The 13,704-nt window shown below is 38.7% G+C and overlaps 1 protein-coding gene across 3 annotated transcripts in view; it reads left to right on the top strand.

Annotated features, from left to right (window-relative positions):
* Nucleotides 1-13,704, top strand: part of IMPA1 (inositol monophosphatase 1) — a 33,354-nt gene that overhangs the window by 5,393 nt on the left and 14,257 nt on the right. Inside the window, exons 1-7 of one of the 3 annotated variants that reach the window (XM_036998065.2) lie at nt 2,363-2,548; nt 5,431-5,548; nt 5,928-6,061; nt 7,785-7,889; nt 9,408-9,453; nt 11,725-11,833; nt 13,006-13,114. In XM_036998065.2, the coding sequence (XP_036853960.2) occupies nt 5,486-5,548; nt 5,928-6,061; nt 7,785-7,889; nt 9,408-9,453; nt 11,725-11,833; nt 13,006-13,114 (566 nt within the window). In that variant the 5' untranslated portion in view covers nt 2,363-2,548; nt 5,431-5,485. Of the gene's footprint in view, nt 1-2,362; nt 2,549-5,430; nt 5,549-5,927; nt 6,062-7,784; nt 7,890-9,407; nt 9,454-11,724; nt 11,834-13,005; nt 13,115-13,704 lie in introns of those variants that run through there. The other 2 variants (XM_036998063.2, XM_036998064.2) reach the window with 2 other exon arrangements.

Genomic DNA, 13,704 nt, shown 5'->3' with positions numbered 1-13,704 from the left:
TAGGGCCTAGGGCTGCAAAGGGGAGAAGGGCAAGTCATAGAGCAATAAGAGCAGATGTGTGGTAATTAGATGTTTGCCCTGCCACAAAGATGGGTCATTCAGATAAAATTTACCTCTGATAATAACTGTTATTCTGGGAAAGACACTCAATTTAGATTTTTCTAGGTAGTTAAGGGAGGGGCAAAACTTTCCATTTGTTACCGAACCGTCAAACCATCCTCTCCCCCCAAGGTGCAGCAAGCAGAACACTGACACCTGGGCGTTGTGAAAAACAGTAAGTTTATTACAGGGCACCAAGTAAGGAGAACAGGGAGTTAATGCTCTAAAATTCCAAACTCCCCATTGGCTGAGAAGCACGGGCTTAAAAGGAAAATGATGAGTAAGGATTTCGGGACAGGTGATTAGCTCAGGACATCTGACTGGTTGAGCATTAGGTAACCAGGAGATATTTTGGGAATCATACTTAACCAGTCTTCTGGGGTCTACATACTTGCAGTGACCATGCAGTCCTTCTGGTGGGCTCTCAGCTCTTGTAAAACAACTCAAGGATATGCATCAGGACATTATCTATAGTTCCTGAGGGGAAACTGAAGTCCTGTTACCTTGATCTACATCTAAACTGAACTATTATTACTCTTGCCTAGCCTGCTTCTGCTCTGCTCCCGCACGTATCCATTGTCCTAATCATCATTAACTATCCAACCCAGTCCCCACACTGGTGTGGAGGGCTCTGGACATGTAGTGTAAGAGAGTCTGAGGGGCTTCCCTGAGGAAGGGGTAACTACTAGCATTGAACTCACAGGGTCTCGATTGTCTTCAGCACAAAACAGTTCACGTCCAAAATGGCACATTTAGGAAAAACCAAGAGCAATGTTTGAAGTACTGAAGTTTTTGCATCCATCTGAACCACTCACAGCATTGGACAAAAATCTTTTGGATTGTGCGGGACCAGTTTGCAATACTGCCAAAATCAGACCTGAGCTCTAGACCTCTCTGTGCACTAGAGGATTCTTCTTTTCACTGTCAGGCAGGCAGGCTCCTGGGAGCAGAAAAGCCTCTTTGGACTAAAAGCTCTGAATTACTTGAAAACAATTGTGAGGTAGCAGCTGAGGCCTCTAGGAAAAGATTGGACTTACTGTTCGCAAGACAGCCTGCAATAGTTTTAATTTGAATAAGATATTTGCTCTTCTATCTTATTTCACATTGCTTATACTGATTTTAGCAGCTTTGCCATATCAGTGGGACCATATTCCTTTAAAGGAGAATCATAGAGGACTCTGATGACAGTTGTGCAAAGATCTGGAAAATTTTATTTGGTTGTGAATCCACACTTGTCACCATGTAGTTGGCAAGATATTTATTTTAAAATGACTGACAATGAAAAACAAAAAGCTGATTTCTTAAGTTTTTTTTTTAATCAAATAAACAAAAGCATCACTTGCTAGACAAATCCAGATGTTCAAATCAGATACCAAAGCATCATTCTTTAATGAAGACAAAATTCTGCCTCGTTGTGAGACTGAGAAGTGGTTCAACAGTTGACATCATTCATCTTTTGAGAACACTTTCATTTACAACAGGTTGGTGAAAATACCCTGTCTTTTGATCAAACTAAGGGGAGTAATCGGGAAAGCAAGGAGCTGAATAACCCATTCCCTGGTCCTGTTGTGACTAGCACATCCTACATCTGTGATATTTTTTGCATTGAAATGATAAAACTATATATACTATGATACCAGACCTATTATTTCAAGAAAAGGAAACATTTTAAGGACCATAAACTAATCCTTATATCTCATACAGTACAACTTTATTGTGCCATACATTCCCTGAGTGTGGACTTCGGAATCTGTGTGTTCCGCTCTGCTCTTGCTGTATGACCTGAGGTCCAGTAATTTCTCTTGAGCCTCCGTTTCCTCATCCATATGCTGAAGCTAATTTCATCTTCCTCATGAAACTGTTACAATGTTTGAATAAAATAATGCATATGAAGACCCAAGAGCCTGAAACATGGCAAGTCCTCAATAAATGGTAATCAAATGAACTATGGAGAAAAGGGGCAGTTGGTACTGGTCATCAATTGTCTATTAATCAGTCATAGGTTTATTATAGTATATATGTACATACATGTATTGTAGTTTTGCCTAGTACAGGTTTGGCAAATAAAAGCTGCAAAACCTCAAAGTCTGAGTCATACCCCCTAACTGCATTTTGCCAAAAGAGTAGTACGGAATAAAAGAAAGGGCAATGGGAAAACGGAAAGGAATGGAAGACGGAAGAAGGGATGAGCAAAACAAAGAGGAAATAAAAATTTAAAAAACTATAGAAGAAACCGCAAGAAATGGAAAGGAATTCGAAAGTCAAAGAACCAGAGGAAGAAAAAGCCAGCCCGCGAGCGCCTCCGGAGGCGGGATGCGCAGAGGCCACGCCCCGTGGGCGGGCCCGCAGGGCGGGACTTCCTGGCCGGGGCTCTTTCCCTCATCCTCCGGAAGAGCCGCGCCGCGGATTCCGCTGGTAGCTCAGAGAGCCCGACGCCGTCCAAACTCAGGTGAGCTGCCTTCGTGCGACCCGGCACCCCTCGGGCGGGCGCGGCGGACGCTGAGGACGGGTCGCGCGGCGGCGTTCCCTTGCCCGGCCTGCGGCCTGAGTGGGTGGGCGCGGGGCTCGGCACCCGATGACGGGGGCAGCCGTTGGAGCGGCTTCATCCCTGCGCCGCCGCCCGGAGCCGCCCCCGACCGGGGACGCTGGAAACAGCCCCCGCGTGGTGTAGCGGTTTCGCCCACGCGATCTCACTTAACCCTTGAGGCACCTCCTCTAGAATATTTCGCCCTTTTTCATTTTACTGATTCCTAAGAAGCTCAGAGACAACTGGCGTTTTCCCAGGGTCACGGAGTCGCAGTGTTATTCGCACTGCTGGGAACAGGTGGCAGCTTAAGGTGGCCTGGCTTTCACCGCCGGGAAGGCTGTGACCAGAGCAGACAGCTGGAAATACTTGTAGGTGTTTGTCTTTGGGAAAGTGAAGCTGAGTAAGATGTGGTCCCTGCTATCAAGATATACACCCAAACTGGTTGGGAAGATAAGGCATGCATATAAGCAACTCAAATGTAAGGAAGACATTACCGAGTACCCTAAGAGTGATGTACAAGTTTTATTGGGCTGTTTCAGGACAAGACGTCCTCTGAGCTTCTCACTGTTCCGCCTAAAGAAGGTCATTCAGACTAGGGACTCAGTTGCTGCCTACTCAGATGACACATATTTATATCTGCAGGCCATACTTCTTTGAGCTCAGGATCTATATATTCAGCGGCCTAATTGACATCTCCTTTTGATTGCACGAAGGCTTGTTGTCCTCTAATTAAACTATTAATCCCCCTCCCTCCTACAGATCCCCAAAGCTGACTCTATTCCATGCTCCCTGTTTAAATAGGTGCCACCATTACCCATTCATTTGCCAGAATGGGAAATTTGGGCATCATTAAACTCTCCCTGTTACCCCATATTCCTATCTATTACTAAGTCCCACCAGTTTTACCTCCCAAAGCAAATCTCTTGATTCTCTCAACTTCTCTATTCTATCCCCACCCCTTTAAGCCTGGCATCAGGTCTCCTCTGAACTACTGGTACTAAACTGCATCCCCTAAATCCAAATCTCCCATCCAGTCTACGCAGACATACTCTCCACTCTTCTGTACACCCTCTAATCGATTCTGTTCAGTAGTCATGGTGAAGTCATTCCTCATGGCTCTCAAATCAAAATCTTATCCCTCAGGCCCTGCATGGGTGAGCTTCAATCTCTCCAGGCTCATCTACCCAGGTCTCCCTTATCTCTGAGCTTTCACACTTAGGCCTTTTACTTACTCTTCACAGACCAGGTGTCTTGCAGTTGAGTTAGTTAACGGCCTTTTGTCCTTCAAATCTTGATTTAATCATGCCCTCGAGGGAAACCTTATTTAATACCTGACACCAGGTCAGAGCTTCCCTGTTACATGATTCTCATTGCACTTCTCCAATTTAGCCTTTATTACATTTATGAGTTTACATGTAGCCTGTGATTTTTTGGATTAACATGACTCCCTACTAGAGTGTGAACCAGGCCTGTTTTTTCTCACCATGAGCAGTACAGCAAATACTAGGTATTCGGCAAATAATTGTAGAATGATTAAACAAGTAATGGCTACTGGCGGAGAATCCCTGAAGAAAGGGTAGCTTTGGAAATGGGCCTTGAAGAATTGGTAGGAGTTACATCATTGCTATTAGGAGGAGGAGGTATTGAGTGGCTTGAACAAAGATTCTGGCAAGAAAGCAGTTGCATCAGGAGAACATCTACCTCAGTTGAGTCAAGAAGAGAGGACTGGGAGTAAGAATGAGAAAAAAAGTTTGGGAACAAGTTTTGAAACACTAAGCAGTTGCGTCTATTACTCAAAGAGTAAATGTTTTAAAATGCTTATAACAGGAAGAAAAAGCCACTAGCAGAAACAGCTCACTGCTGTATCTATCCTTTGCCCTCCACTCCTGTCCCCTTCCCATTCATATACTAGCACCCGTGATAGGAATCTCTGAGTAGCCTTAAAGGTAAAACTCTGTGTTAGTTATCCTCAATTTAAAAAGGTGACAAAATTGGGCTTGCTTTATAGATGATGCCACATTTTTCTAGGTCTGACAGCTTAAAAAGCTTCACTGTCCTAGGTACAGACTTTACAGTGTAGTCCTACTGGTGGCAAGTTATTTGAGTCTTCTCTTCAGAAGTCTTTGGAAAGTTGGACAACTCAGAAGATAAAAATATTTTGTTGTTTTTTTTCCTCTCTGAAACTCAGGGAAATAAATTTCTTTTTTTGCTGTGTTATTTCTTTAGTGTTGGAAATTTCTTTCCTCAGAATGTTTTAATATAAAGAGCAACAGACTTTAAAATCATAATTGAATTTGAAATTCTGACAGTGACATTTGTCAGTATAACATTGGGTGAATTATTTATCATCTCTGAGCTTTAAGTGCTTCTTTACAATCTCATTAAAAGAATTCACCTGTGTAAAGCAGTGGCCCTGCCTCACTTTCAGTTAGTACATGTACTGCTACCCCTTCCCTTCACAGCTTCTTGGATTTCAGGCTTTCCAGTGTTTCCTTGTATTTTCACTTTATTCTTCCCCTAAACATGCACCTAGTTTTGAAATAGTTCTTGTGTTATTCTCCATTCCCCCACACCAATGTTTTTGGAAATGTGAAACAATATGGGCACTTTAGGAGATGAACAGAGTATTTTTTGTTATAAAAATGTTTCTATAATAGAAGTGAAGTAATTAAGGTAAACAGTGATTTTTAGTGGAGCTATGAATAAATGTGTAAAAAAATTTGAGCTCTAGAAAAGTATGAATCTTGAATGAAAGTATTTTGTCAATTGGGATGTGTTTGTGAACTAACTATTGTATACTTAAGACTTTTAGAGATTTGTTACTGCTTTGTCCTGATACGTGTTAAATCCATTCAGAAGATGGCTGATCTTTGGCAGGAATGCATGGATTATGCAGTTACCCTAGCAAGACAAGCTGGAGAGGTATGAACTGAAATCTTGTCAGCCATAATGTGATGGATGTGAACAGTGTGTGGTTGCTTGTTAAATAAAACATGTGTTTCTGTTAATCTGTATATGTTTTAATTTTGCTCGACACTTTAAATGGAGTAAATACTCTTGATTTTTATGTCATTAAACTTTTGTAATGAGGATTGTAAATCTAAAAGAGGATGTAAAATTACATGATTTTGTAAAGGTCATAACCACTAATGGTTTATTTTATATACATTATGGTGAGAAGTTTTTAAAAATATCATTGAGGACAGATGGAATGTTTCAAACTGTTTCTGTATTTCATCTTTGACTTTGATGTAAAATAATTTATGGTCTCTCTATTTGCTTACCAAAAAAATCTTTTTAGGTGGTTCGTGAAGCTCTAAAAAATGAAATGAATGTTATGGTTAAAAGTTCTCCAGTTGATTTGGTAACTGCTACTGATCAAAAAGTTGAAAACATGCTTATCTCTTCCATAAAGGAAAAGTATCCATCTCACAGGTATTTCTTATTTCACTTTCACACAGATGAAGTGAAACCTAGGTTTGAGTCAGTAGAGTAGATGAAAACTTCCATTCTAGATACAGAAGTTGACTTTAGTTAAGCTGAGCAGGAATTTATTTGGAGAGTGTTGGTTAGCTCTGGAGCCCCGAGAGCAGGGCTCGGAAGAAGGCCACGCTAGATAGACAAAGGCCAGGAGCTGCTGCTTCCCATGCAGCTGGGTGCCCCCCTCCTGACTCCACTGGCTCTGAGTGTCTTTACCTCATTAAATCAAGATTACGAAGTCTGGGCAGGAACGTCTTCTTGCTGAACTCAGGCTGTTGCCTAAGCTCAAGCTGCCAGGGAGCTGCCAACAGGGTGTTTGGATTCTTTTATACTGCAATGAATGTTGGGATGCTAGGAAGCTAACATGACAGATATTTGCCATAGGCATGATTTAGAAGTTCAATTTTATTCTCTATATGCAGACTTTTTTATATGGAAGAATGGGCAGCTTTAGGGAGTTTGAGAGAAAATACTAATATCAGGGCTCTCTTCCAAGCCCAGAAACATAGTTTTCATTTTAAAGTTTTAACATTGTCATTCTCTACTTCTTCTTGGTCTTGCCTGTGGCCATTTTTGGTATTTTAGCCAATGAGAAGAGAAAATGTTTAAAGCTGTGGCTAAATATACTTCTCAATAGAAAGGTTTATAGCTAAGACAAAAAGAGAGAAAAGAAAGTTATGATAATGATTATTAGGACAATTTTGTATTGAGTAAAGGAAACAAAAAATGTAGGAAAGGAGAGAAGAAAACCAGTGACTGGGACACTGTTTACAGAATGTACTGAGATATACTGCATAGTACACAGTACTTTTAATGGATGATTTGCTTTCTCTTTATTTAATGTTCTTTATACTATTGGTGCATAACAAATTGCCCTACAGATTTAGGAGCTCTAGATAAAAAACATTTATTATGTCAGAGGTTTCTGGTCAGGAATATGGGAGTGGCTTAGCTACCTAGTCCTGGCTAGAGTCTTGGGTGAGGGAGGCAGTCATCTCAAGGCTGAAGCGGGGCTGAATGATCCTTCCACTTATGTCATTATTGGTGATATCAGTTCTTCATGCTTTGTCTGCTTGTAGACTTCCCTCAGTTCTCCCCCATGGGGGTCTCTCCACAGAGCAGCCTGTAACACAGGGCCTGGCTTCCCCCAGAGCGAGAGAGAGGAGGGGAAATAGAGTGAGTAAGATGGAAACACAGTGCCATTTTGTGAAGGAGTCTTCACAGTTGCGTATTATCACTTCTGCTTTGTTCTCTCTGTTAAAAAGGAATCACTAAGTCCAAACTCTCAATCAAGGCAAGGGTTGTTAGGCTCTACCTCTTGAACAGAGACATCTGAGAGAATTTGTGGACTTATTTTTAAAACTACCACATTCCCTTAAAAAGTTCTCATTTGCAACAAATGCCCTTTTCAGATGTGTGTGTGTGCGTACACATGCATGTGTTTTACTTACCCTGTTATTGCATTTGAGAATTTTGAATCCCGTTATTTTCCACATGACTTTGGGGGAAATAAAACTTCCTCAATTTCATCAGACAGAAGGAAAAAGAAATAACAAGAAAAGTATGTGTAGACTTTTGTTATGTTTTACATCAGACTCTATATAGCTAAGGGAATGTTAAGATTTGAAAATTCTTGAAAGCAATGTAAAGATTTGGAGTTTGTCATTCTCGCTTTCAGTTTCATTGGTGAGGAATCTGTGGCAGCTGGGGAGAAAAGTGTCTTAACTGACAACCCTACGTGGATCATTGACCCTATTGATGGAACAACTAACTTTGTACATAGGTAGGTTCTTACAATTGGAATATTGTAGTTACTATTTAGTAATTGAATAGACCTTTAGAGTACTGTGTTCATGAACATAAATACTTTAGAGAATTGTGTAATTTGTAGAGTAAAATTATGGAGAATTTTCATCAGATGTGGGAGAAGTGATGAAATAGGAATCTTGTGGATATACACAGGAGAGTGCTCTGCCCGCCATCCTTTTTCTCACTGTTAGAACCAGGTAGAAATGTAAGCCAGCATCATGGTTGCTTGGAGATCAGTTAAGGAACTAATGGGGTCATTATTGCAGTGTTGTCTGTATAGAATGGGTTTCAATCCAGGAGGAAAAAACTGTCAAAAAGAGCATGGTTTTTAGGATCAGTAGACTTGGATTGAATCCTTGTGAAAGCCTATTGTATAGGTTTTCTGACCTTGGGCAAGTTACATAATCTTTCTAAACCTCAGTTGTTTTCGTTTTTAAAAATCTATAAACTGTGACTTTTAATGGTAATAGAATTGTTTGGGGACTCAAATGAGTAGTGTATTTACATAAGAACTTATAGAATGCCAGACACAGAGCACTAGAAGAAAACTTGGTGGAATTGCCAGTGAGGGTTATAATGAGTAACCTAGTTGGTGGGATTACATAGAAATGTTATATTTAAAGTTGCCATGTAGCTGTAGATATTATTATTAATAAAGAATTGTTAAAGTCTATAAAGTTAAGATGTAGAGTCTGTATGTGATAGGATGTAAATATGGAGAGATACTCAAGGGACATTGTAACATAGGGATTATAATAAAGTGTGTATACTATGATCCCATTTTTGTTAAAAACTATTAAATATTTTTTGAAGTTTTTATTTTCAGTACCTAATGTTGAATGTATTTGCCTATTTTCTTCATCTGGATCCTCTTCTGAGTCAGAAATTACAATATGTGTGTTCAAATTCATGTCACTATAGCAGAAACTGTGGCAAACAGTTTACTTTTCAGATGTGAAGCTGTAAATTTGGTGTTAGAGTTGAGACAAGTAACAATTTATTCTACACAATTCAATACCTGTGTTTATAGGTCTAGACTAGGAGAAATGACCAAAGAAGAAAGGCTTTTCTTTTTAACCATGATCAACTAAAATATTTTTTAAATTTGTTTCTATTTTTTGAAAAAATATTTTACATAGTTACTATATTCATAGTGTTAAACCTTCAAAACATACAAAACGGCAAAGTGTCCTTCTCACTTCTGACTCCAATTCTTAAGACCCATCTTTGGAGGTAACCACTGTTACCAGTTTCTTGTGAATCCTTTCAGAGATTTTCATGCCTGTAGGAACATCCTCTTGTGTATGTATCTGTATATACTACCTCCCCTACCATTGACACAAAGGGTTGCATACTATACACACTGTTCTGGAATAGGAGGAATGATACTGTTTATATGAAAATTTTTGTAAGCAATTCTATTATGAAAATGCATGTTTATTGAAAACAAGTTCTGTCTTGGTAAATTTGTATGTGTATGTTTTCTTTTAAGATTTCCTTTTGTAGCAGTTTCGATTGGCTTTGTTGTAAATAAAAAGGTATGTTATTTAAATTGATAGTTGCTAAAATGCCTTGTTCTCATTTCTGAGAAAGAATAAACATAATAGATTTAGGTTTGTGCCTGTATTCAGTCTATATTTTGAAATGAGCCTCAGAACTATTAAAATGATCATTTTCCAGCAAAAATTATACTTTTTTCCAGCAAAGAAAATTTTATATTTTTGAGAAGAAGAGTTGTAAGGAAAAAAATATACAAAAGTAACTGAAATACAATTCAGTATTTAATCATCATTATGTATGTAGTAGAGTCTGATGTCACAGTAGTTGACCTATGATATAAAATTCTTAATGGAAGAGATATCCTTCCATTTCTGTTTGAAATCCTTTAATAGGTGTCAGTGAAGGGAGACACTGAAATACCAGGAAGTGGTTGATACCAAAGCATATGTGGAAAATGCAGAGTATGTTCATGAACCCAAATATCTGCTACATTGAAAACCTAGTAGAGTAAAATCTGTAGCTATTGCATTCCCTTGCTGTTTAGCTATTTGATTGGTCAAACAATGGATGTGTTTGCTAACATCCCACATACCTGTCTTCAAGGAGCTTGTGATAAGTTTGATCAGCATGTACACAAGAGAGTCAAGAAATCTCTGCAAGTAAAAGCATAAGTAGTGCAAATGAAATCTTAGGCACAGGGTTGTATTAATCAGTGAGAACATCCAGAAGGACCTGTGTGAGCTCTTGGCATAAAATCAGCTGGACTGTGTGCTGTCCCTGCCATTGAACTCCCAGCTCAGTGACAAAGTTAGATGTGTTAACAGATAATGTGTGGTGGAACCATGAAAAGAAATACAGCAAGGACATGAAAAGGGTGTAAGCAACTTTACTGAGAAATGGTGTGGAAAACTCCATAATAGTAGGGGTCTTAGACTTTGGTCATGTTAGTTGGGTCTAGGAGCTCAGGCATTTGCGAGGTAAAGAAAAGGGAAAGCATTTTAACCAGAAAGAACAGCTTGAAGAGCATGATATGTGTGTGGGGAGTGATAAGATGTTCATTGTGAGTGAAACTGGAAGTGGCAGGAGCAGAACTGATGGGGTAAGTTAGTTGTGGTCTTTGTGAGGCATTGTAGCCTGTCCAGGCAGGCCAGGACATTTAGTGTTTTTAAGTGATAGGAAACCAGTAGAGGTTTTTTTAAAGTACAGAGTGACAGATAATTATAGCAAGGTAAAGATTATAAAGATTATACCAGAGGCATGGGGTAGGTGATTCTGAACTAAGATGTTGCAGTGAGAATAACCCAGGAAATGCCATTCTGGAAATGTTTTCAAGATAAAATATGATGGGGAAGGAATGAGGTTAGATCAGGTAATGAATGATTTTGACCTCTTTGGCTGGGGTTTCTAAAAGACTAGGTCCTGAAGCATAGGTTCTTATCTGTGATGATGGGGTTCAGGAGAGTTACAGTTGAATTTCTGGACTTGAAAGAACAAACCTGTAAGAATATAGAGAACTGAAAGGAAGTACAAGAAATGGAAGCGTAAAAAAACCAGCAGTGCACAACTTTCAAGAGTTTAGAAGAGAAGAAGGTCCTAAAAAAAGGTAACACCAGGACAGACTAGTGAGTGAGGTAGGAGTGCTAAGAGAGTACTGCCAGAGGCATGGAGGTACTAAGTGAGGTACTGAAGAACTGTGATGACGGTCAGCAGTCTCCAGTTCTTCAGAGAGGGCATTTGGTCGTCATTCTTTGTTAATTTCTTTGCCGGGAGTTGCCAGAGAATGCATGATCAGGGCAGAGCCAAATTGTTATGTTTTAAGAGAACAGGAGATACAAAGTATAAACTACTCTTTGGCAGTGAAGAGAAAATGAGTAGATACCATTTTTTGGAAGGTTTTGTAAGGGAAGGAGAAATTCAGTGAGAAGGTACCAAATCGAAATCCAAGAGAAGGGGGGTCAGTTGATGAAGCAGTTTTTCAGAGAAGTTTAAGAGGCTAAGACAATAACACAGGAAAAAGGATTCACCTTAGAAAGTAGGAAACATCTGTCTTCATCTGAGGCAGGAGTGAGAGAGGCCAAGTGGGGGTGCTCTTAGGGCTAGAAATGATGAGGCAAGAGTCAGGGATTCAAGTCTGATGACCTCTTCCTTCTCAGTAAGATGGAAAATGCCATCTAAGCGCCCACAGTTCAGCCACTTGAAAACACTCTTAGTATACCAGATTTTCTTTTTACTGTGTTAGAAAATGTATTGATTTGATGAAAATTATTGATTACTCAGGTTTGGTAAAGGAAACTTCTTTCCTTCTGCAGATGGAATTTGGAGTTGTGTACAGTTGCGTGGAGGATAAGATGTATACTGGCAGGAAAGGAAAGGGTGCCTTTTGTAATGGTCAAAAGCTACAGGTTTCACAGCAAGAGGGTAGGTTTATCCTCTAATTTTCGGTGTGGTTGGTTTATATATTTGTATTTTACTGCTTTTGAGTGGTAACCTGTGGAGTTCTCCAGGTGTTAACTGATTCATATTTTCCCTTATTTATTTCACCTGCAGTTTGGAACATGATAGTAGAAGCAAGAAAAGTGCTACTGAGCAAAACCACTTGAGGGCAGGAGCTTGCTAGGTTCAAGGGTAGGAAGATCAGTAGGGGCTCCCTATATATTTTTTATGAGCTCGATGATTGGCATTTTAAGTCTTTTTTCTATGTGACAGCTCATTGAGGTTTTGAGTCACCTTTTTTCCATAAGCCATGTCCAGCTTTTCCCACAGTTTGCTCTTCCCATTCTTCTGAGCACAAGAATTTAAAGATACTTGCTAGTCTAAGTTCAGAATCCCCCTATAATTTTATAGTTTTTCTCCTCAAACACTTAATTTGAGACCAGATTTTTAGTTCATTTCCTTTTTATTAAACTCTAAGACCCCAAAGATTGAAAGATGCATCCTGATTTTTGAGATGTTAACATGTGAAAAATGTGCATCTTCAAATTGCAGGAATACGGTAGCTTTCATAGAAATAACTCTTTCCCTTTTTGTAATTTTATTTATGGTTTACATAATACTTATGTGATTAAGAGAAGTATAACAATTATAAGCATGTTTGGAACAAATTGGTGACACATACCCCCAGTAGGGTACACATGAAGCCTGGTAGGCGAGAGCATTGAGTGTGTCATGACCTTCAATCATGATGCTTCAAAGAGGGAATGGAAAGCACTGGATAATTTTGTCAAGTTAGGAAATGGACCTAATAGCTACCACTTAGTTTAACTTTGTTTGTTTCAAATCTATATATAAATTACTTAATTTCTAAATTCCACCTTTTTATGAAGGTATGCATGCAGGCAAATTAGTTATATACTACACTTTTTGGGGTATAATGTAAGAAGCTAGACTTTTTGATGATTATAAAAATGACCACTTGGGGAAGAGAAATTTATCAGAATTTTAATATTTCAAGGCTTAGAAACAAATTTGATACAACTAGGAAAAAGGATAAAACTCTCTTATATTATCCTGAATTGCAAGTGTCTCATTTTTTTTAACCAGAATTCTTAGTAGTATACTCTAATGATTGCATTTAAAACATTTTCTTTTAGATATTACCAAATCACTCTTGGTGACAGAGTTGGGCTGTTCCAGAACACCAGACACAGTACAAATTATTCTTTCTAATATAGAAAAGCTTCTTTGCATTCCCATTCATGGGTAAGCTCTTTTCATTTCCCACCTGAAGTTATGCTACAGATAATTTAACACTTTAAGTAATGAGTTTTCCTTTAGAAATGAATTTTTTTACCAACAGACCTGGAATCAGTACCATAATTGTAATTTTGTAATGTGAGTAAAAAAACTTTTTATTTGAAAATAATTTCAAACTTAACAGAATTTGCAGTTATAAAATAATACAGAAAACTAGTAGATTCACTTATTATTGACATTTTACCCCATTTGCTTTATCATTTTATCATGCCGTGTGTGTGTATGTTTATACATACACACCTTTTTTCCCTTGAACTGTTTTACACTGATTACTTTTATTTTTATTCTTTATTTTTTTTAATGAAGGGTAGTTGACACACAGTATTACATTAGTTTCAGGTGTACAACACAGTGATTCAACATTTATATACATGATAATTCTAGCTACCAGCTATCACCATACAAAGTTGTTACAATATTTTGACTATATTCCTTATGCTATACATTACATCCCGGTTACTTATTTATTTTACAATTGGAAGTCTGTACTTTTTTTTTTTTGTTTTGTTTTTTGAGAGGGCATCTCTCATATTTAT

The sequence above is a fragment of the Manis javanica genome, chromosome 2 (genome assembly GCF_040802235.1).
Source record: "Manis javanica isolate MJ-LG chromosome 2, MJ_LKY, whole genome shotgun sequence".
In the NCBI taxonomy this organism is placed as follows: domain Eukaryota; kingdom Metazoa; phylum Chordata; class Mammalia; order Pholidota; family Manidae; genus Manis; species Manis javanica.
This window is presented reverse-complemented; position numbering and strand designations above follow the sequence as displayed.